Source organism: Anolis sagrei, chromosome 5 (assembly GCF_037176765.1).
Source record: "Anolis sagrei isolate rAnoSag1 chromosome 5, rAnoSag1.mat, whole genome shotgun sequence".
NCBI lineage: Eukaryota > Metazoa > Chordata > Lepidosauria > Squamata > Dactyloidae > Anolis > Anolis sagrei.
This window is the reverse complement of record NC_090025.1, coordinates 66,372,088-66,396,179: the sequence shown is the minus strand read 5'-3', so window position 1 is coordinate 66,396,179 and position 24,092 is coordinate 66,372,088. Positions and strand designations below refer to the sequence as shown.

The 24,092-nt window shown below is 39.5% G+C and overlaps 1 protein-coding gene across 4 annotated transcripts; it reads right to left on the bottom strand.

Annotated features, from left to right (window-relative positions):
* Positions 1–2: 2 nt before the first annotated feature.
* Positions 3–24,050, bottom strand: PRIMPOL (primase and DNA directed polymerase). Of its 4 annotated transcripts, XM_067468734.1 has the most exons (15): positions 23,961–24,050; positions 18,567–18,648; positions 17,099–17,283; positions 15,535–15,626; positions 13,942–14,083; positions 10,348–10,495; positions 9,388–9,464; positions 9,177–9,279; positions 6,132–6,294; positions 5,369–5,466; positions 3,172–3,258; positions 2,977–3,085; positions 1,893–1,975; positions 1,752–1,798; positions 3–538 (listed from the first exon to the last, which is right to left on the bottom strand). In XM_067468734.1, exons 2-15 carry the CDS (start codon positions 18,574–18,576, stop codon positions 227–229), a joined length of 1,656 nt encoding a protein of 551 aa, XP_067324835.1. In that variant the 5' UTR covers positions 18,577–18,648; positions 23,961–24,050; the 3' UTR covers positions 3–226. The 4 variants fall into 4 exon arrangements, with proteins under 4 accessions (XP_067324835.1, XP_067324834.1, XP_060634625.2 ...); XM_067468733.1 differs by having other exon boundaries at positions 9,177–9,464; XM_067468735.1 differs by lacking the exon at positions 1,752–1,798 and having other exon boundaries at positions 447–538; positions 9,177–9,464.
* Positions 24,051–24,092: the final 42 nt, after the last annotated feature.

Here is a 24,092-nt window from a genome sequence, read left to right as displayed (position 1 = left end):
CCAACTGTCTGGGAGTTGTTTAATTAAACTCTTATTTTCTACCCTGAAATTCATGTTTACATTGTGCAAATGCTGCTTATCATCACAAGCCAGCAGCTAAAGTAACATTTAAAAATCCAGGAAATAATATTGCCCCAAACTCAAACAAGCTTGTATCATTTAGTTTGACCGCTGGTTATTTGATAACAGTTAGGTGCACTCTTTGCTCAGCCATGCCTTGGCAGACTTACTCCTTGATTTCATGGTTTTGTAAAGCATCTACTAGGAGTTCATCAGGTATTTCATCTACACTCCAGTCCCTCTGAGGCTGAAAACTAGCAGCAGCCTCTGCAAGTTCCACATCTTCAGAAGCTTCCAAAAGAAAGATGTCAGCTTCATCATCCCATTCAAGGCTTGACCTTTTTGTAGAATCTGGGTCACTTATTTGCTGTAACGCAGCTAAAGATGTGCTGCCTGATGAGTCTATTGTCGGGTTAAATGTTTTGGATTTTTCTTCAATGTTCCCACATTCATCCATTATATATTCATACTCTTCTTCCTTTAAAAGAAAACAATTAAGACATTTCATATAAACTGATAATATTTAGCCTGATATTTCTGATAGATGAACTCTTGCTGAAGTGGGAGACGCCTAGACACCAATGTCTTCCCATTCTTTGCACATATTGGAGAAAAGTAAAAGTTTTGGGTCTGCTCATACCACCTACTGGACTGCAAACCATAATAACAATAATAATAATAATAATAATAATAATAATAATAATTTATTACTCACCTTGATTAAAACAGAGAGATAAAACACAAGACTATTAAAATACATAAAACAACACAGGTTTTGACTTAAGATAAAGCAGATCTAAAAGGAATCTGCCACATTCCTGCTGCCCTGCAATACTGATTAAATATTGATTAAATATCAGTTATACCAGTGATTCCCAGTGAGTCCGTGGACCACCAGTGGTCTGCAAGAACTAAAATATGGTCCGTGGCCTCGTTGTTACTACACCGTTGCAACGAGAGCAACTGGTCTCGCAAAACTCTTTTATAGTACCAAGGCTTATTAAATATGGTTTTCTGTGAGCGAGCAGATGGCAACTACTGTTCTGTATCAGAAACTAGAGCTGATGTGGTCTATTCAATACAATTTTCTGAATTAGCTCACAAAATAGCCCAAAGTAATCTAAAGTTGACTAAAAACTGATTCATAACCCTTTTGGTACTAATGTTGGATAGTTGTCCCTGTTCAAGTAGTCCCTGGTCAAAAAAAAGGTTGGGAACCACTGATTTATACCCTTTTCTTGAAAAGAGAAATTCAAAGCAGCTGTTATGGCAAGATGCCAAACTGGAAAAGGCTAAGACTATACTAGAAACTAAGTTACAGGTTCTTTCATGCCCACCATATTCCTGGTTACTGGTTGTTAATGTTGGTTTTATACACTTTTATGATGTTTTTATACATTGCTGTTCTTAATTGTTTCAATTAGTTTGTTTATGTTGTATTACGTTTTTAACCGTGTTTTAGCTGGTAAATTTTGTTGTGTGCTGGACTTGGTCCCCATGTAAGTTCCTTCAGGGAGATGGTGGTGGGATATAAAAATAAAGTTATTATTATTATTATTATTATTATTATTATTATTATTATTATGTGCTTATTCATGTTTCATCTCTATATTGTATTTCCCTAACTAAGCTATTTACCGAGATCCTTCCTAGGCTACAACTAAATAATTTTGATATTAAGCAAGTCATACCTCCTTGAAAAGGAACGGGAGGCATACTTCACTTGGTAAAGAAAAACCTGCCATGAATAGAAATAAACTGGAATTAGTTAAAATATATTTCAAATCAGTGCTATTAGTTATAATGTATTTCAAAGTGATACAAGTACTCACTTTCTGATCTGAAGTTTTCTGCTCTGCAAACAGGGTCATGGCATTTTTGATACCAATTCTCTTGTTTCAAATCTACTATAATCCTTGAAATACAAATATATTTGATTAAATCATAAATCTATTCATTCACGAGTGTAAAATAAAAAGCTGATAGAAATCTCTGGTCAAATCTAGCAAGAGATATCTCAAATAGATCTCTCCACATAATCAACACAGTGCTCCAAGGATATCGACATATCTCCCTCGTACTTCCAATGTTGACAAGGTTTCAGGTTCTACTAATTGACAGAAATGTCATCTGGTTACTCAAAATTAAACTAATTACTTATAATGAAACCTAGTCCTCCATGCCCACAATTTAAATGTAGTTAGGGAGAACAGAGTGGCTGCAGTGGCACAACGGGTTAAACCACTAAGCTGCAGAACTTGCTGACCAGAAGGCCAATGATTCAAATCCGTGGGATGGTGTGAGCTCCTGTTGCTAACCCCAGCTTCTGCCAACCTAGCAGTTCGAAAACATGCAAATGTGAGTAGATCAATAGGTACTGCTTTGGCGGGAAGGTAACGGCGCTCCTTGGCTTAGAAATGGAGATGAGCACCACTCCCCACAGTCGGACTCGACTAGACTTAATATCAAGGGGAAACCTTTACCTTTAGGGAGGACAGTTGTAATCTAGTTGACTTCTGGTTGGATTATATAGCATTCTACTAAAGCTCATATCTATAGTATACACTATATAAAATAGTATTGGCTATATCCTACACCAAATTTAAAGAGCTAATATGGAATTTTAATGCATATGTAATGCTTTAGATTTCTACAAATATATTGAAAATAGTACATGTGTAGATAATTATTACACTTCAAATGTTTATGTCAGTGTGTCAAAATGACAAGTAAAAACGAGAATGTTCTACTTCTTTGTATTATATTACCTCTCATACCTGTCCCTGTGAATAGAAAATTATAATTTTATTGGACATGAAATACACAAAGAAGTATTCTAATAATCCTACTTCAAGAATGACCAAAACCTGTAATTTATCAAACAAACTATGAAGAGTGTCATGAAAGTGTACATACATTATATTGTTACTTTTGTGAGCTCTGCCAATATTCCTACACCAACGGTAGTTCAAGATGTCATACACGAGAAGCTGCTCAAGAGAAAAATAATTCCATCTTCTTATTCCTGGAGAGGGGAAAATATGCTCATTTTTACATGACTTTATAACCTTTCAAAGAAAAATCCTTAGTTCACATAAGAAATCCCCTTACCTCCTTGAACACTGTCTTTACTGACTAAGGACAGGACAAAGTTATCAATTTCTGGATAAGGGGAACAGTGGTATCCCCCTATGGAGTCTATAGGAAAAAGACAGAAAATATGAGTAATGTCTTTTCTTCCATGGCTCATACAAACTGAGAAATCACATGTGAATGCTATTATAAACTGAATTAGGTTTCCTTGTCCTGATGTAAATATTTCCAGCATAAGAGCTAGCCAGGTGTTCCTACAATCTACTATTCACAGTAAGTACTGACCTCTTGTTCTGTTATCCTAAGATTAATTATCAGGGGCATTGCATTCTGGTTTGTCTTGATTCGTTGATAACCAAAAGTCCTTGGACTCCGTTGAGATCAATGCTATCCTTAACACTCTACACCAAGTTGGTTTAAATCCAGCATACGTGAACAGAGTCCACAATGGATATAAAACTATTATCAGAAGTGAGTCATATCAGAATAAACAATAGTGTGTGTCAAGAAGACACAATATCACCAAAACTGTTTGCGTGGACTTTAGAAAACCTCTTCCGAAAAATCAAATTGAAAGGCAGGATTTCAATTGATGGCAGACAACTTTCCCATCCCCTCTTTGCAGATGCTTGTGTTCTTTTTGCCAAAAATCCGGAAGATTTACAACATCTCCAACAATTAGCTCGATGCTCAAGATCAGACAGGCTCCCACTTTGTTCTCTTTTTGGAAGGAATTTATGACTGGCTTTATCATTTTATTGATTGATTTTAATTGTGTTTTTCTGTTTTATCTGTAATTTTTGGGCTTGTCCCTCTGTAAGCCGCCCAAGTCCCCTAGGGGAGATGGTGGTGGGGTATAAAAATAAAGTTATTATTATTATATTATAATCAGGAGGGCTAGAAATGAACTCGAAGAAAACAAAATGGATGAAAAATGAGCCAGGTGTCCACAGCCGCATTGTTATAAATGGATATGAAATTGAGGAAGTGACTGGAGTGAATACGTATATCTCGGACAACAAGTACAGTTGAATAAATTGACAAATGGGCAAGACGACACATAGCTGCTTGGACAGCTTTTCATCAAAATGGGACAGTGCTAATAGATGCTAAGCTATCAATGAAGGTCAGAACAAATATCTTCAACACTACAGTCATAAGCATCTGGAATGTCATACACGTCTGAAACATGGGCAACAACAAAGTTAGAGGAGGAAAAACTGGAGGTAACTCGGAGACCAATGGAAAGAAGGATGTGTGCCATGACAATAAGAGAGCAATGGAAAGAAGGATGTGTGCCATGACAATAAGAGATAAAGTCAGTAACAAAAAGCTGTGTCAAAGAACCGGGGTATGCAATGTGGTCAATGAGATCTATGAGACAAAAAGAAGGTGGGCAGGGCATATAGCACGAACAAAAGATAACCAATGGACATGTCAATTAACAAACTGGAGACCCAGAGACCACAAGTGGTCCTTGGGCAGACCTCATATTTGATGGAACAAACCAATGGTTAAGCTATTTGGCCAGAAATGGAAAAGAAAAGCACAGGATTGTATATTTGGGGAAATAGTAGATTTGCGTGCAGCTCAAAGGAGTGGATCGACGGCAAATCAAATAAAATAGAAATTGTATACATATTGTATTTGCTTCCTTCTTAAGTTGAATGCTTCATTTTCTTTCCAAAAAGTACTCTTATCTAACTTCTTTGTACATGCCTAGACTTCTTCTCACCAATATTACCAACACATAAACATTAATCTTGCTCAAGTAACTCATTGCTTCCTTATGAAGATAGCTCAACCAGTTACTTGCCCAAAGCTTCCAAATGTTAAGATGACTAAATACGCCTGACTTATGGACTCTAGGAGACAAAGCATTCAATGTGTTGTGGAAGGCTTTCATGGTCGGAATCACTGGGTTGCTGTGAGTTTTCCAGGCTGTATGGCCATGTTTCAGGAGCATTTTCTCCTGACATTTCGCCCACTTCTATGGCAGGCATCCTCAGAGGATGTCTGGCATACATGTGGGTGAAATGTCAGGACAGAATGTGCCTGGAACTTGGCCATATAGCCTGGAAAACTCACTGCAACACAAAGCATTCAGTTTATACAAATATATTCAATTTTGCAATGCCAAGCACTGACCTAAAACATGTTGATATTTTTGCAATGACAAAAATAGCATGAGAAAGTTTCAGTTTAATGGGAATACCTATACAGCTATTGGTCATGTTGCCATTTGAACAGACAGACTTTTCTTTTCTCACTTCTGGAGTGTCAAAAGTCATAATTTTTAAACAGTCTGAAAATCTGATAAAAAAGAGAAGAAATACAAAGTGTTATAAAACAATCTCAAGGAGTTCTTTCTCCCAGCTGTCTATTAATAGCCTGTGATACTTTTTTCAGCACTACACTAGTGTATTAAAATAGCCCATTCGTTTTGCCTTCAGTTTCCACCAAGTAATTCAAGAAGCACTAATAAAATTACAGAAGCAAATACGCAAAAAGTCTGTTTGTGGGAGATAAACCTTTCAGTGATACTTCTAGCCACAATTTCTGAAGTCATCATTTAAGAGGCACTGTGACTATTCAATCTTTTCTTACTTAAAAGGAAAAGGTTTTTTCCTGTTGGCAATATGAAAAAAGCAGTGGCTGGAAAATATAGTGGGGTTATGTCATCTTGACCCCTATAAATGTAAGTGAATGGAGCAGGGCAATGGCACATTAAAGGACTTATCTCAAAAGTAACTGAAGATTTGAAGGAAGTCAGATCTGGAGGCAGATCAGGAAAGTTTGAGCAATCCATACTTTCTAGGACTTTACAAGGCAAATTTAATACAACTCCCTCAAAACTCCAAATAATCAGATGGTGACTGGCATATATTACTCATTTTTATAACTGACGCAATGAATATCCTCCATTAGCATCAAAATTAGTAAAATAATTCTTTTTTTTAAAGTGAAATTACAATTACCTTACATTACAGATCAAAGAGGACAAAAAATACTGTTCTTCTACAGAAGAATTTTTTACAGATTTAGGAATGAACTTGTTATCTTCCGCAATATCCAGGACAGCACACTTTCCTGCTTTTGATGACTTGTATAACCGAAAATTTCTATTCTTAGTATAAACCCCTAAAGAAAGAAAAGAGTTACTGGCTGCGTCTACAATTGCCTATAGTTTTTGCAATTCATGATCACATGTCAATGCAACTATTAAGTGGGTTAAAAACTACTGTTTTCAAGCTCAATAAACATGAGTAAACTATTGGATAGTTGTTCTCAATCGTGAAGAATTTTGAAGAAGAAAAGTGAAACTAGGCCTTCCAAGAATACACATTCAAGATTAGTATCATTTCTGAAATAAACTTTTTTCCCTGGTTTTGGAACATTTCAAATTAACTTCTGAAATTTGACTTGGAGAAGAGTTGGGAAATTTTAGTTGTAGACAGTATCAATTGATAAATTAAAGGTAAAGGTTTCCCCTGACATTAAGTCTAACGTGCCCAACTCTAGGGGTTGGTGCGCAACTCCATTTCTAAGCCAAAGAGCCGGCGCTGTCCATAGACACCTCCAAGATCATGTGGTTGGCATGACTGCATGGAGAGGCTTTACCTTCCCGCAGAAGTGATACCTAATGATCTACTCACATTTGCATGTTTTTGAACTGCTAGGTTGGCAGAAGCTGGGGCTAACAGCAGGAGCTCACCCTGCTCCCTGGATTCAGACTTCCAAGCTTCCGGTCAGCAAGTTCTGCAGCTCAGTGGTTTAATCTGCTGCACCACCAGGTCCCTATTCTTAATTATTGTTAATGAACTGTTAATGTAATAAAATTACTATTTTAGATCTTTCAAAATCATTATATTTATTTGTACCATCATTTTATTTATTTATTTATTTGCTGTATTTCTATACTGCCTTGCTCATCCCTGGGGGGACTCAAGGTGGTTTACAATATATTAATGGCAAAAATTCAATGCTAACTGTAAAGAACCTCCGCCACTGGTAATGAAGCTGCCACCCAATTGTAGAGAGACGCTACCAACTAGTGAGGAAGCGCCTAGGTTTAGGAGAGAGGAGCCCCTGACTTGTAAAAGGCTCTGGTATTAAAGGCTCTGTTTGTGTTGTGAGGTAATTTTGGTAGAGAGGGTGCACAGAACGTAAAATTAATGGAGATGAGGCAGTTTTAAAAACCAAAGAGAACAAGTTTATTTTTAAACAAAGCGTATGGTTGCAGTATGAAGATGTTAAGCTTGGCAAATACTTGATGGTTACATGTAACTTGGTTGCGATACAATTCAGACTTTCGATGTTACAACTTATGAACTCTTGCTGTGGTGAAGCGCTTTATTAACCAGTGTTCCCTGCAGTGAATAGTCTCTCTGTTTGATCTATACTTGATCAAATCACAGATCTCCAGTCTTCCCCGACTAGCGATCCTAACAAGCCTCTGTTAGTTCTTTCTAACTAAAGCAACTAACAAGGTTTTCCTCTTCAGCTTCCTAGCTGAAGAAATCTCTACTATTCACGAACACTAAAACCTGACTCTTCACTTCTTCACTCCTCAGAGTCTAAAAACTCACTCTGCTGCTCTCTCAGAGTCTTCCCCCCTGACTGACTCTAACTGTCACTTTTTTTAAAACCTTTTCTCTCTAAGCTCCTCCCACCTCCTCTTCTGCCTCGTTTCCATGGTAACACATTTCTCACAGCTAGGCCGCTCCAGCCTTAGGGCAACCAATGCAAACATAAATACAGTTATAAGCATATTATTATAAACACTTCTGTACACTAACATACAGTAACACAAAGATAAATCACTGATTTAAAACCACTACTAGGATTCCGAAATATTTAAGAAACTGCAGGGATGGAAAGGAGTGGCAAAGGTAGGTGTCATCTACATACTGACAGCAGCCTTTCTCAGTGGCTTCATATGACTGGAAAAGCACAATCAAAGCATTCCTAACAGATGGCCATCTGGCCTCTTTTAAAAAGCATACACCACACTCCAAGTCAGTGAGTTGAACAGCTGTTACAGTCAGAGAACGTTACTCCTAATGTTCAGGTGGAATCTCCTTTCCTGTCATTCACTAATTAAATAAATCAGCATTTTCTTGGCTTGCTAAACACGTTGGTTTTCTTTTTTAAGAAGTTCAGCTGAAACATTTTCTGCGGAGTCCATGGTAAACACCGCACAACGTTGCTAACAGATTTGGGTAAAACTGGTAGCCTTCAGAAATCTTTAACTGTTGCAATTTTTTCATGACCCTAACACTGAGCTAAGTAAAAGTAAAGGTTTCTCCTTGACATTAAGTATAGTCGTGTCCGACTGGGGGTTCGCGCTCATCTCCATTTCTAAGCCAAAGAGCCACTGTTGTGCGCCAGAGAGGGAGCTCACCCTGCTCCCCAGATTCAAACCACCAACCTTTCGGTCAGCAAGTTTAGCAGCTCAGTGGTTAAACCCACTGCGCCACTGGGGGCTCCTAACATTGAGTGAAGGGAACCTAACTTGGAATCAGGAAGCAGTGGTCTATGGCATTAAATGCTGAGAGGTCCAGCCGAAACAAAAATAACACACTTCTCCAATACAGTTCTATGTGTAGGTTGTCTACCAAGGCGACTAAAGTTGTCTCCATGGCATAACTAGTCTTGAAGCCTTGCATGGACATTTTTGCCATGTGCAGAAGATTACTCAATGCCCAGTATTATGCATCAGGGAGAAATGGACCAGGACCACATTTTAGCATCTAGTCTTACTTAGAACCACTAGGATTCATAAATATTTAAGTAACTGAGTAATTTCAACATTCATCACATTGATAAATCACTAATAGCCAAAAGGCTCCTTGGATCAATCATTCTCCTCCACACACTATTAATTCATACCTGAATGGACAAAAGTTGACACAACAGCAGACTTCTTTCATCCCTTCCAGCCCTCCTATTAGTTATGAAAAGCACACATTTGAAAATAGCATTAGCACAGAGTTGTGCATGAAATGTGTATTCATATTTACCCAGATCTACAAACAATTGCTTTCCTCCCTCTTTGCCATTCATAATCAGAAAAGATAGGTCTCTCTCTCCTTTCCCTTGTGGTGTCCCTTTTTCCATTGCTATCTGTGAATTAAATTGACAGGTGGAAGGAACATTATTGGAGACCGTCTGGTTTTCAAGACATTTGGGTAAATCTGTGGTGGCTTTGGAACATCGAGAAGCAGGAAGCACCTGTTTTTCTACAGCCATTGCGTCTTTATTCTTAATTAAAAGAACAGCAGGTTCCAAAATTCTTCTTAAAAAGTTACCTTGAGGGGGGAAAAAGAAAAATATTGAATAAAGTAGCATTTGGAAAACAGGCAGGATGACAAAGGAAACTAGTTTTCAACAACAAAATATTTCAGACCTAACAACTGACACTGAGAAATACCAAAGGAAAGCAGATTAAATAGCAGACAAAACAGAAAGCTGTATCAATAGTACAAAGTTCTTTGTCCAATTTATTTTATTAAAAACACAGCGGTTTCTCGTATTCCTTAAATAGTAGAATATCCAACCAAATGTATAGGAAGTTTGTTCAAATATCATTTCTACCGCAAGAAGGACCTCACACACAGTCCCTGCCAACCAAGACTTCCAGTGTGACTCTATGCCAGTGGTTCCCAACCTGTGGTCTGTGAACCACCAGTGATCAGCAAAAACTAAAATATGATCCGCGGCCTCATCATTACTATACCGTTGCAATGGGAGCGACTGGTCTTGCAAAACCCTTATAGTGCCGAGGCTTATTAAATATGGTTTTCTGTGGATAATCAGATGGCGACTACTGGATGGCATATGTTTTGTATCAGAAAATAGAGCTGATGCGGCCTATCCAATGCAATTGTCTGAATCAGCACCACAAATAACCACACCGAATCTAAAGTTGACCAAAAACTGATGTGGAACCCTTATTTATTTATTTTTGCCATACTTGTACCCTGCCCTTCTCGACTCCAACAGGGGGACTAAAGGCGGCTTTTCTGAACCAGCACCCCAAATAACCAAAATGAATGTGAAGTTGACCAAAAACCAATTCGTAACCCTTTTGGTACTAATGTTGGAGAGTGGTTTCTGGTAAAAAAAAAAAAAAGGTTGGGAATCACTGCTCTATGTTGACTGTACATACCTCTGAAATACATCTATACTTACCTATGTGAATGTTATTTTTAAATGCAGCATTATGGAGTTGAAATATGAGATGGCAACTAAATTTCTCTTCGGTGCTGGAATCTAAATTCAAAATGTCTCCAGTTGAACATTTCACTCCATAGTGTTCATCTAATTTTTCACACACAAACTGAAAAAGATGCAATGGCATTCCTTTATTTGTTTGTCACAGTTTGCACATAAACATATATCATTTTGTCGTATTGGCAAAATCTTAGACATGTGTTAAGGTAAGAGAGGCTGAAGAGTAAAAGCTGTAAGCCACATGGCTTACAAATTATTATCACTTCATTCTAATAATGCTTTCTTTCATATTTCGGTCACAATGTATGGGGTAAATGGTTGTCACTCTTTTCTTCAAGCAACAGTTTCTTGGTTCCATAAAATCCCGCTTTGGATGGTCTCCCAAGCTTTTGGGATTGGCAATACTTAGTTGACAGTTTCAAGTAAAAAACTGGGGGAATGATCGTTCAGATCTCAGCCAATATACCTAATATGAGATGATATTATTACAAAGTATAACTTTAGGCATTTTAAGATCTTATCCTCACTCCATTTATTTATTTTTTTGCTATTCTTCTCTTTATTGAGCTTTTGATCTTTAACTTGCCAATATACTTCATATCACTTGCAAAGAGCTTCATGCGATGAAACAGCAGTAATATACTTTGGAATGTTCTCCAATTTTCCAGTTTTAACATCCCCTCCAAAATTTGTTTTCATCAGAAGTGTTTGTGCTCCATTTTCATAAAAATAAATACATATTGAAATTTAATACCATATATACTCCTAAAGTTTGAAAAGAGCACATGGGACATCCACTTTAATTCCCCCGCCTTGCCATGCAGAAAAAGCACAATCAAAGATAGCCATCCAACTTCTATTTACAAGCCTCCAGGGAAGGAGCTTTCACCACACTCCGAGGCAGAGAGTTCCACTGCTGAACAGCTCTTACAATCAGGAAGTTATTCCTAACGTTCAATTGGAATCTCTTTCTGAACCCATTGCTCCAAGTTCCAGTCTCCAGGGCAGCAGAAAACAAGCCTGCTCCCTCTTCCTTATGACAACCTATATGAGTAAGCCTCAAATGTAAGTCAAGGTCAGAGGTTTTGGGGCCAAAATTATAGATTTTGATACAACCTCTGGGATAAATGAAGAAATTGGAGAACACTAATGCCACCTTCAGGGACCGCTGCTTCTGGCTGTTATGAATAACTTTTCAATAGCTTCAAATTATAGGTTCTTTTTATTGCAATTTTCCAGTAAGAGAAAGGGTATCAGAACACCTTTTAGACAGAGAACTACATACAGATTCTATGAAACTACATAGAATTCTACAAACCTACAGTTGCACTGGCTAACAAAGGGGAATTAACATTTTTACTCAGCATTCACTTACACATTCATTCACTTAGCATCATGCATACATCACCATTTCAACATTCTTCCTCCATGGAGAACATATCTTAGGCCAGAATGCTTCCTTGCAAATCTGCCAATACATAGTTCTAAAACTCCTAACCTTCGAAATGCATCTTTTCCCTAAGCACAATGCCAAGGATCAGATCTGTGCTTTCTCTACAGCAGAATCTGACTTCCCTGCACAAATTCCAAGACTCCAAAATCATACGCCTTCCTCTTCCCCTAAGAAAAGGAGGCATACACCATCTCTGACCAGAACATGGCGGGTGGACCAGACCCGTGGTGTGTCACCCTTTTTGGATTGTAATAAAGTCCCTTATATAGCAATATTTCTTCTGATGTTGTCCCAAAGTTGTAAATTAATGATGTTTTCCATCCTGAGACATCCTGGCTCCATCTCAATTTCCTGGCAGACGTTGACTCTTCTTGATTGGGGTTAGCAAAGCACAAGCCTTGTGTTGACTTCTTTCTTAACATCCTTAAGGTGTTTATATTAATTGTCTCTGATTAATGTAAACACCTTATTTTTCCTCAGAAGTTCACCTTTTCCCCAAAAGTTCAACATTTAATCATTAGTCACAGTTCTTATCAATGTTAGCAGTTCAGTAATTTTTAATTACAGTCCAGCAAGCAGGCTTTAATTGCAATTCCTCAGTGTAGTTGTTTTCCAGGTCTTGGCTTCAGAATGTTGTCTTCAAAATTATAAGCTCTCATTCATTCATCTTTTATACAATTCCATTCAAACCATACATCATATTTCATCATGACATGGCCACTGCTGCCATTTCCCCATCTGGGCTTTCAAAAAGTCCAGACGTGACACCGGTGCTTCTTTTTAATTCTCCTGGAATGGACTAAGCTCTTGCATTTTGTGAGGGAAGTGGATGGTTACTTTTTGATAAGTTAATATAGTGTACAGTACTCACATAAGCTATGGATAGGCCAACCAGGGTTTTTAAATTGATTTTTGATTAAGTTTTCTAGACCTATAGTTGAGTGTATAGCAAGCATGGGCAAACTTCGGCCCTCAAGGTGTTTTGGACTTCAACTCCCACAATTCCTAAAGGCCTACTGGCTGTTAAGAATTGTGGAATTCCAAAACATCTGGAGGACTGAAATTTGCCCATGCCTCCTATATAGGGCACTTTAAGATTTTTGATTTTTATTACAGAAGTTGAACCTCTAATATTCTTATTTGTTATTATATACATTCATAATATTTATTATTTATTTTTTGGGGGGGGTTTTACCGCCTAGGGGGGGACTCAGGGCAGCTTCCAGCCGGCACATATGCGATGCCTACAATTAAACACAATAAAATACACAACAAACAGTAATTATAAATAATTAAAACATTAAGTTAATACAGTAAAATCTACTAGAAAAGAAGCCAGCCTGGTGGCCATCGTTTCACCGAGATCTGTAATTAGTAAGTTCATTCAGCTTATCATAATCTGTTTCCAAAGCTCTTGCCTTCATTGTCCTTGTCAGTCTGCTAGATTACCCAAAGGCCTGGTCCCATATCCATGTTTTTAATTTCCTTCTAAAAGAGAGGAGGGATGACGATGATCTAATTTCCACAGGGAGTGAATTCCACGGGGGGGGGGGGGCACCACTGAGAAGGCCCTGTCCCTCATCCCCGCCAGTCTCGTTTGTAACAAGGGCAGGGCCGAGAGCAGGGCCTCTCCAGAAGATCTTAAATTCCTAAGAGGGACGTAGAATGAGATATGTTCGGACAGGTGCACTAGGCCGGAGCCATATAGGGTTTTATAGGTCAAGACCAGCACTTTGAATTGAGCTTGGAACTGGATCAGCAGCCAGTGGAGCTGACATAGCAGAAGGGTGAATGATGCTCTGTTGAGTAGTCTAGCTGCTGCCCGTTGGACTAGTTGAATACTCATTCCTGGATACACAGGTGAGACAGGACCTAAATGAGTCCTGTAGCAATAACACAACTCATTTAGATCTTTTCCAGCCCCTGTATTCAAGAACAAAATTTAAAGGTAGTAAGTACCGATGTTCCTTTTTTTAAAATCCAAAATAATCCAACTGTCATTTTGGCAGCTTATTTCATTACTTACCTACTATTATTGTTTCGAACATCTTCCTTTGTTTAGCCTAAATTTATATTCCTTATGTTTGTTTGGAACCTACCTCTATTAAGCCTGCTACCATCTGCTTCCCATCAGCACCTTTATTTGCTGGTTTGTAAAATTCCAAATCAAAGTACAGTTTGCAAACAGCTGTTTCTGGAATAACTTCATAACAATGCATAAGACTGGTTTCACGATGTTTACTAGATTAAGAAAAGTATTATTATTATTATACTACCACAGTTCAACAAAAGATTCCAACTTCTTTTTAATGGAATGGAAATGAATAGAAAACCAAGACTTATCAGTACTCACAGATCAGTATTTTCCAGCACATGCAAGCAAAATTGTACTAGCATTGAAATAAGAGTACCACTAGCAAAGATCACACTGGCAAAAATGGAAATGAGACCAAAGTCCAAAAGGAAAGTATGTATTGGCAATAGAGTTCAATCCCACATACAACACCTTTAAATCCTCCCAAGGTCAAAAAGTTTGTCATAGACCAGCGTTTCTCAACCTGGGGGTTCAGGGGGGGAGGTATCAGAGGGGTCGCCAAAGACAATCAGAAAACACAGTATTTTCTGTTGGTCATGCGGGTTTTGTGTAGGAAATTCAGCCCAATTCTATCATTGGTGGAGTTCAGAATGGTCTTTGAATGTAGGTGAACTATAAATCCCAGCAACTACAACTCCCCAATGTCAAGTTCTATTTTCCCCAAACTCCACCAGGGTTCACATTTGGGCATATTGAGTGCCAAGTTTGGTCCAGATCCATCATTGTTTGAGTCCACAGTGCTCTCTGGGTGTAGGTGAACTACAACTCCAAAACTCAAGGTCAATGCCCACCAAACCCTCCCAGTGTTTTCTGTTGGTCAGGGGAGTTCTGTTTGCCAAGTTTGGTTCAATTCCATTGTTGGTGGAGTTCGGAATGCTCTTTGATTGCAGGTGATCTATAAATCCCAGCAACTACAACTCCCAAATGTCAAAATCAATCCCTCCAACCCCACTAGTATTCAGATTTGGGCATATTGGGTATTTGTGCCAAATTTGGTCCAGTGAATGAAAATACATCCTGCACATCAGATATTTACATTACGATTCATAACAGTAGCCAAATTACAGTTATGAAGTAGAAACAAAAATAATGTTATGGTTGGGGGTCACCACAACATGAGGAACTGTAGTAAGGGGTTGCGGGATTAGGAAGGTTGAGAACAACTGTCATAGACAGAGCAGAGTTTGTACAATCCTTATAGAAAGATACATGCTTTAAGAGCTATACTGCACTGGAGTCTGATTTAGACTTCCCCATTTTCTTTTTTTAAAAAAGGGAAATATAGGTCCTCAGATCCCACAGAATGGCTTTAAGAGAACATGGTGTTTGACCACAATTCCCTTTGATGCCACATACATGCAAAAGGAGGAGGGAAATTAACCACAAAGAAAACCAGGTTGACGTAATGTCACTTCCAGTTGTGCCTCTTCCCCTTGACGTGTGCCCAAACTTTGTAAAGGATGGAGTCAGACACAAATTTACTTTAATAAAAATAGTGAATTCTACGTAAAAACATATAGGTTTCCACACCATATTTATGAAAATATTGTTACTATTGAGTAGGTATTGTCATTTTCCCCAATTTTTAGATACTTACCTGTAATAAAACCAAAGCTCTGTGTAGGTTGTCACAAGATAAAACCTCTGTTTGTTTTCGGCACTTCTTTCCAAAGCAAATACATGAACATCCTTTAAAAAGTAAAATAATTTTAAATATATTAATATCTTGTTCTCAATCAGCATATGAAAGCAAGTAACCTATTAGGCTTTTCAGTTCTAGCATTATGCTTGGCTTCCAACAATTGGTTTATAGCCCTAGAGTTATACAGTTCACAAAGGCTAAAAGTGACAAAGGTAACCATTCTCTCAAGGGAAAGGAAAGGAACTGGAGGATGCACTTATTCAATACTTAGTGACCTGCCAAAGTAAGGCCTTTCCATTCCATTTCCCATGACATACCGAAGAAACTACATGTTATCTTCTCTTTTCACGAGCTTACTCCTGTGTTTACAGAAGTGAACAGATTGCAGTTGTTTTACGGAGCTATATGAATTTAACATAAAGCCTGTCAAACGCTTCAGAATCCATTAGCAGCTTTATCTCAGTTTCAGTGAAAGGTATTTCACCATTATTATAATATATGGATATAGGTCAAGTAGGCAAGACAACACAGACGGCAAAAAATGTCACAAGGAGAGCAACTCTCTGTAGGTTTGTTGTTTGTTTACAAAGCTACCCTTCCTCCTTTGTTTAAAAACAAAAAAGAAAAAAGGGAAAGCAAAAAAGAGATCTGTAATTATAATATGAAACAATGTTATATAATCACAATATGATACTATGTTCCTGTATTTATCAGAAATATGTCAACCACCAAAATAATATACAGGCAGTAAGGTAAAGGTAAAGGTTTCCTCTGACATTAAGTCTAGTCGAGTCTGACCCTGGAGGTTGGTACTCATCTCCATTGCTAAGCCAAAGAGCCAGCGTTGTCCCCAGACACCTCCAAGGTCATGTGGCCAGCATAACTGAATGAAACACCATTGCCTTCCCGCCGGAGTGGTACCTATTATCTACTCATGTTTGCATGTTTTTGAACTGCTAGGTTGGCAGAAGCTGGGGCTAACAACAGGAACTCACCCCATCCACAGATTCAAACCGCCGATCTTCTAGTCAACAAGATCAGCAACTCAGCGGTTTAACCCACTGTGCCACCATGATCCCTCTACAGGCAGTCCCCAAGTTTAAAACAAGATAGGACCTGTAGGTTTCTTCTGAAGTTGAATTTGTAGGTCGGAACAGGCATATTTTTAAAGTGTAATTCCAGCCATATACAAATACACACATATACATACATACATACAGGATAACATAAGGAAAGGTTAACACCCCTGTGGTGTTTTTTTTGTTGCCTTTTCCTTCAAAATTGATGGCAGTGGCATCGGCCAAAGTAAAGAGAACATATCAAATATGCCAATAGTAAAATATTCAACAGTTAGACTTGCAAATGTAAAGGGCTGACTGTTGGGGGTTTTTTCCGATTTTGTATATCATAAATAAATTTCAAAACACAAAATTGTGAAGCATTAGATCATTAAAGGCGACAACATCAGTTTCCAAAGCCCCATTTCTAACAATCTTCTTAGTACATTCCACTCTCATACCTCTTTACAGGATTTTGCAAAATTAAATGCTTGGTTTTGCCGATGAAATAACTTCCAAACAGAGGATGGCTGCCATGGTTTGGACAGTTGTGGTTTGTAACGTTCGCAAAGCGGCCTTCGTTTATACAAAGATGATAGTTCCTCAATGCTCTTCAGTTTTTCTTCCCACTTTCTCTTTGATTGTCCTAAAGCAACCAAAATACCAACACTTAAACTTAAGTAATACACACACACACACACACATACACATACATACACACATACGCATCAATAGCAAGTTTGCATGCTATCAAGAGTTCCACTTACCGCCTCAGAGTTCAGAGGGTCTGAGTCCCCTTCCAGATTGCACCTATATCCCAGGATCTGATCCCAGACTATCAAAGGGTCATGGAACTGGACATATAAACACTTACAGGATTTGCCACCACTGATCAATTCACTGGTATTAATGTATTGTCGAAGGCTTTCATGGCCGGAATCACTGGGTTGTTGTAGGTTTTTTTGGGCTATATGGCCATGGTCTAGAGGCCTCTAGACCATGGCCATATAGCCCGAAAAAACCTACAACAACTCACTGATATTACTTTGCTGCTAGAGCATAGACCTCGTCATGAGACAAACCTGGCAGGTTTGCAGGTGGATATTTTGAAAGCTAAATCACATCCTGGACATGCAATACATCCATCTAGCCAGTGTATAAAAATAGAAGACACATGCTTTAGGACCATTCCTTACAATACATTTTGTCTTTGGCGATTTAACCTGATCGCAAAACACAAGCATCTTGGAACATGTGATTATGCCACATCAGGTGATGTACCTTAAAAAAATTCTAATATCTATTACACATCCAAACAAAAAAAGTGTTGTTGTCGAAGGGTTTAATGGCCGGAATCACTGGGTTGCTGTGAGGTTTTCTGGGCTGTATGGCCATGTTCCAGAAGCATTCTCTCCTGATATTTCACCCACATCTATGGCAGGTATCTCCAAAGGTTGTGAGGTCTGTTGGAAACTGAGCAAGTGAGGTTTATATATCTGTGGAATGTCCAGGGTGGGAGAAAAAACTCTTTGTCTGTTTGAGGAAAGTGTGAATGTTGCAGTTGGCCACCTTGATTAGCACTGAGTGGCCTTGCAGCTTCAAAGCCTGGCTGATTACTGCCTGGGGATCCTTTGTTTGGAGGTATTAGCTTGCCCTGATTGATTCCTGTCTTGAATTCCAATGCTTTTTGAGTGTTGCTCTTTATTTACTGTCCTGATTTTAGAAATCCATAAGCATGTGGACAATTTCAACAAAAAGGAGGAAACCATGAAAATGTACAAAATTTGGCAACCAGTTGTAAAAAAAACAAAAGCCTCTAAAATAAGGACAGTAAACAAGGCTAACACTTGAGGCACCAAAATGTGTGTTGGCTAATGTTATCAATATATTAACTGTGAACTGTTTCAAAAATCAGAACAATTGACTTACGGGTACTCATGGGAGCTTTTCACAAAGCTGGAATCATGACCATTCAATCTTTAAACTCCTGCAGTGAAGAAAAGTACCATATCTGTAAGAAAATATATAAACAAGTGTATTAATATACTATGGTTTCAAACAAGCTTTCACTGATTTTTTCCCACCCTAATCCCTAATTTCAATGTACCTTTCCAAACCAGTGACATTTTAGTTTTAAAGATCAAAACAATGCAATTAAAAATAGGAGTGAGTAGAAATAAGCCACAATCCAATAAGCAGACTGCATATATCCTCCATCCAGTTGTAGAGGACAGAGATTGCTCCTTCTTTCCCAATTGGTTGAGGAACCCTTAGCAAGCTTTGTCCCCTAACTACTGATCTGAAATCCTTGAGATCTCTTTCTGCAACACCCACCCTGAAAAGTATCCTATCATTGTCAAGATTCTAGCCATAAAATAACATATCAGAATAGCATGACTTCTGACAGAAAAGGAGACATATTAGAAATACACTTTTCTTTGACAGGTTGAGTATTCCTCATCCAAAATGCTTTGGACCAAAAGTGTTTTGAATTTTGTTTTTCAAATTTTGGAATGCCCATAACGACATATAAGTACATAAGGAGATTTTGTAGAGATCGGACCCAATTCTAAACACAAAGTTAATTTATGTTTCATATACACCATATATACACAGCCTGAAGGTGAATTTGTATACAACATGTAAATAATTGGAACCTCCGGTGGTGCAGCGGGTTAAACGACTGAGCTGCTCAACTTGCTAACCGGAAGGTTGGCAGGTTCAAATCCAGGGAGCGGGGTGAGCTCCCACTGTTAGCACCAGCTTCTGTCGACCCAGCAGTTTGAAAACATGCAAATGTGAGTAGATCAATAAGTACTGCTCCGGCAGGAAGGTAACGGCACTTCATGCAGTCAAGCCAGCCACATGACCTTGGAGGCGTGTATGGATAATGCCGGTTTCGGCTAAGAAATTGAGATGAGTACCACCCCACAGAGACGGACATGACTAGACTTAATGTCAAAGGGAAACCTGAACTTTTTATTTTAATAATTATGTGCGTGGAACAAAGTTACTGAACCACCAGAAAGCAAAGGTGTCCCTATATCAGCCAACCACATTGCTGATTTTGGACTATTTCGGAATTCCAGATAAGAGATGTTCAACCTGAAATAGTAGCTTCTGTTTATTAGACTATACGTTATTGTATGCTTTCTCCCGATATGAAAAAAGGGATTTATTCTTATGCAAATTCATTTAAAGAGGTCTGAAAACCATCAAGCACCCAAACAATTTCCTAGGGAATACAGTACAACTCTATGGTGACTTCAGAATAAATGGAAGCTTATTTCAATAGGTTGCTGTGAGTTTTCCAGACTGTATGGCCATGTCCCAGAAGCATTCTCTCCTGCTGTTTCACCCACATCTACGGCAGGCATCCTCAGAGGTTATGAGGTCTATTGGAAACTAGGCAAGTGGGGTTTATATATCTGTGGAATGTCCAGGGTGGGAGAAAGAACTCTTGTCTGTTTGTGGCAAGTGTGAATGTTGCAATTGGCTATCTTGATTAGCATTGAATGGTCTTGCAGCTACAAAGCCTGACTGATTCCTGCCTGGGAGAATCCTTTGTTGGGAAGTGTTAGTTGGCCCTGATTGTTTCTGTCTGGAAGTCCCTGTTTTTTTAGTGTTGCTCTTTTCAGTATGATTAGTTACTATCTGCACTTTCCTGTTTCCATTGTAAGTTTAAGAATGTATCCCTCCCATGGATATGGGGCTCATACTGTGTGCATTTTTATACTTGAGGAACCATTTGTTCTCAATATTATAAGTGTAACTCTGTCATTTTGCTGGGGTTGATGCAGAGCATCTTCCCCCCCAAGTATTTGTAGTTCACCAAGGGCCGGACAATGGATTCTGCTGCTTCCTGACCCAGCACACATAACTGGGTTCCTGTTTCCTCTCTGTGAATTCTCTGGCTTGTGCACTGGACCCTGGCCCCTGAACAGGGAAATGTAGTTTCCCAAAGGACACTGCTTCACAGATCGCAACCTGGAAGCCCCCTCCCTTTCCCTTTTTCTGAACTCTCTTGCTCGCCCTCTCCTATTGACTTTCTGCTCCACATCCCGGACTGTTTTCAGCCACACTTTTGGACTCAAAAAACCTCTAGCCTACATGCGCCCTTGCCAAGAAGATCATACCTCAAGAACTCTGATGAATTGCTTTTATCAATTATTACTGCTTCTAATAAACCTTGCTGGGAGGGGGATGGGATGGGGACCCCCTTTTAGTTTATGAAAGTCTATAAAGAATATATATATATGAAATATATGATATGAAATGAGATGTACCCTCACCCTCTTTCCTTACCTTTCCCCTTTTGAACTTTACCCTACTAAAGTATGTGACCTGAGGATTACAGCTAAGGAATCCAATTTCCTTAAAAGAAACTCTATTCATATTGACATTGCATGGATCAGGGCTGACATATCTTAGGGTTTTTGTTTTCAGAGTCAGACAAACAAAGGCCAGGGATATGTCAGCCGAAACCACGGAAAAACAAGCTGATTAAATCAATCATGGTATTTGTGCACGCTCCTTTGTGACTCAGGACCCCCTTTGTCCACAAGGTTGAGATCCAAATGCCACCCATAGCCCTCCCTTTATGCCTATACACATCTGCTATCAGAACTCAGGAAATCCCTTTGTTTCCCCTGTCTGCCACCCTGCCGGGCCAGCAGCAAAGGCTTTCAGTCAGCTGGCAAGATGCCTCCCGGGCATCCTGCCCCCTCTGGGCTGTCTAGCCATGTCCCGCCTCCGGACTGCTGATTGGACCATCTTCGGAGGCGCTAGGGAGGCTCCGATTGGCCCCCTGGAGGCAGCAGCGCCCGCTGGTTGGCTGAGAGGCGGGACATGCGGCCAAGCCTCCCCCTAGCTGTTCCAGGGCCAGCCAATCAGGGCAAAGCCAGCTGAAGGAAGGTGGGCGGAAGTTTCAAACTGGGTTTCCTTTGTTCTGTCTGTATAAATATGCCAAAAATCACTGTAATGTTATGCTTATGGTGGAATTATCCCTGTAACGCATCCTTTTCAGCTGAATCGCAGAAATAAACGCTTCGGTCACTGGATACCTCTTCAGCCTCTGGTGGGATTAATTCTTAATATTTTGCGCTTTGGATTGGCTTTTGCTGGCAGCTCACCAAGGTCAAAGATCCCTTTTGCGATCTCCAGGGATCTTCCCCGCTGGGAAGACCCTCCCAAAAGAGCTCGATATCAGGGTGAGTTCAAATAAGTAAACATAGGATCAATTTGTCACATTAAATTGTGCCTCAACCAAGTTATAGGCTGGAAACAACAATTTGTATAATTATTCTCCCAATTTTACACCTTGCTTTGCATTGATAACAGTAAAAATAGCCCAGTGTATACACACACAAATATATACACACACACACACACACACTAGACTAATGAAGAAGATGTATTTATGATTGTAAAAAAACATTTGCACTCCTGTCTAGACATTAGGCCAAGAAATTACAAATCTGATAATATAAAGTAAACAATCTTGGTAACTCAATACATTATAGAAAATGTAAAAAACGAGGAAGTTTGTTTCTGTTTATTAGTAGAAATACCTGAGTCATGTTTGGTGGCAAGTAGCCAAAGCTAGTCATGGCTTCACAAAGTTCTCCAAAATAAAGAACCAAAACACGTGTTTCCTATGTCAACAGATGATGTACTCTGTTGACATAGTTCCTCTCTAAGGGCCTTCGTCACAGCCATATAAACCAGAATATCAAAGCAAATAATCCTCAATATCTGCTTCGTACTGAATTATCTGAGTTCACGCTGCCATATAATCCAGTTCATCATGGATTTTATGCAACCGTGTGGAAGGGGCCTAAATGAAATTAAATCAGGTGCACTGAGCTGAGAGGCAGAACATCTGACAGGGAGGAGCTGGGGTGAATCTACACTGCAGAATTAATGCAGTTTGACACCACTTTAATTACTATGGCTTGATGCTATGGCACCCTGGAAGTGAAGAAGACTATTGCCCCCAGGATTCCACAGTAATGAGCCATGGCAGTTAAAGTGATGTCAAACTCCATTAATTCTACAGTGTAGATGCACTCCGAGATACAGTATAGAAAGTGACCTGAAACAGTACTATCTCTACATATTGTCGAAGGCTTTCATGGCCAGAATCACTGGGTTGTTGTAGGTTTTTCCGGGCTATATGGCCCTGTTCTAGAGGCATTTTCTCCTGACGTTTCGCCTGCATCTATGGCAAGCATCCTCAGAGGTAGTGAGGTCTGTTGGAAGTAGGAAAATGGGTTTATATATCTGTGGAATGCCCAGGGTGAGACAAAGGACTTATGACTGCTGGAGCTAGGTGTGAATGTTTCAACTGACCACCTTGATTAGCATTTAATGGCTTGGAAGTGCCTGGGGGCAGGCCCGTAGCCAGGATTTCGTTGGGGGGGGGGCGAATTTTTTTCAGGGGCGGTTTCAGGGGGGGCTGAGTTTCGGGGGGGGGGCTGAGTCTGAGTGAAAGAGGGTCTAGCCTAGCAAACCTTTTGTATCATTACCCCAGTACCCCCATGCATATGGGATATATTGAGTATGGTGATCAGATCATGATATTAATAAACATAACAGTTTAAATAATGCACCAGTAAGGCCTTTTCGCGAACCACCATGAGAATTTGGGGGGGGGGGGGGGCTGAAACCCCTCAAGCCCCCCCCCCCCCAGCTATATGCCTGCCTAGGGGGAATCTTTTGTTGAGAGTGATTTGATGTGCCTGATTGTTTACTCTCTATTGTTTTGCTGTAATTTTTGAGTTTTTTAATACTGGTAGCCAGATTTTGTTCATTTTCATGGTTTCTTCCATGAAACCATGCACATCAAATCACTCTCAACAAAAGATTCCCCCAGGCACTTCCAAGCCATTAAATGCTAATCAAGGTGGTCAGTTGAAACATTCACACCTAGCTCCAGCAGACATAAGTCCTTTGTCTCACCCTGGTCATTCCACAGATATATAAACCCATTTTCCTACTTCCCACAGACCTCACTACCTCTGAGGATGCTTGCCATAGATGCAGGCGAAACGTCAAGAGAAAATGCTTCTAGAACAGGGCCATATAGCCCGGAAAAACCTACAACAACCCACTATCTCTACAGCTTGAAAAGAATTGCCCCAGTCATGGTTTTTGCAGAACCTCTAACAATTTAAGCGGCTGAGGGGGGAAAGGAAGGGGCCTGAGGCCGCTAGGAATTCTGGGAGTTGAAGTCCAAAACACCTGAAGGGCCCAAGCTTGCCCATGCCTGGATATATAATAACTTCAAGTCTGTAGAAGCAGCCTCAGAGGAAGGAGACCTACCTCAGAAGAGGAGGCAGTATTATCCCAATAGAGAAGAAGTCAGGCTTTCCCGCCAACGTTTTCCCGCGCTTTTCATTGGCCCAACGCGGCTGTTGCTGGGGCGCTGGCGGTTCCTCTGGGCGGCCTGATTCC

Coding starts and splice junctions, on each gene's coding strand:
- PRIMPOL (XM_067468733.1), bottom strand. Junction 3,259..5,368: donor CATGACCAATAGCTGTATAG/GTATTCCCATTA, acceptor TTTTTCCTATAG/ACTCCATAGGGGGATACCAC. Junction 1,799..1,892: donor AGAAAACTTCAGATCAGAAA/GTGAGTACTTGT, acceptor TATTCATGGCAG/GTTTTTCTTTACCAAGTGAA.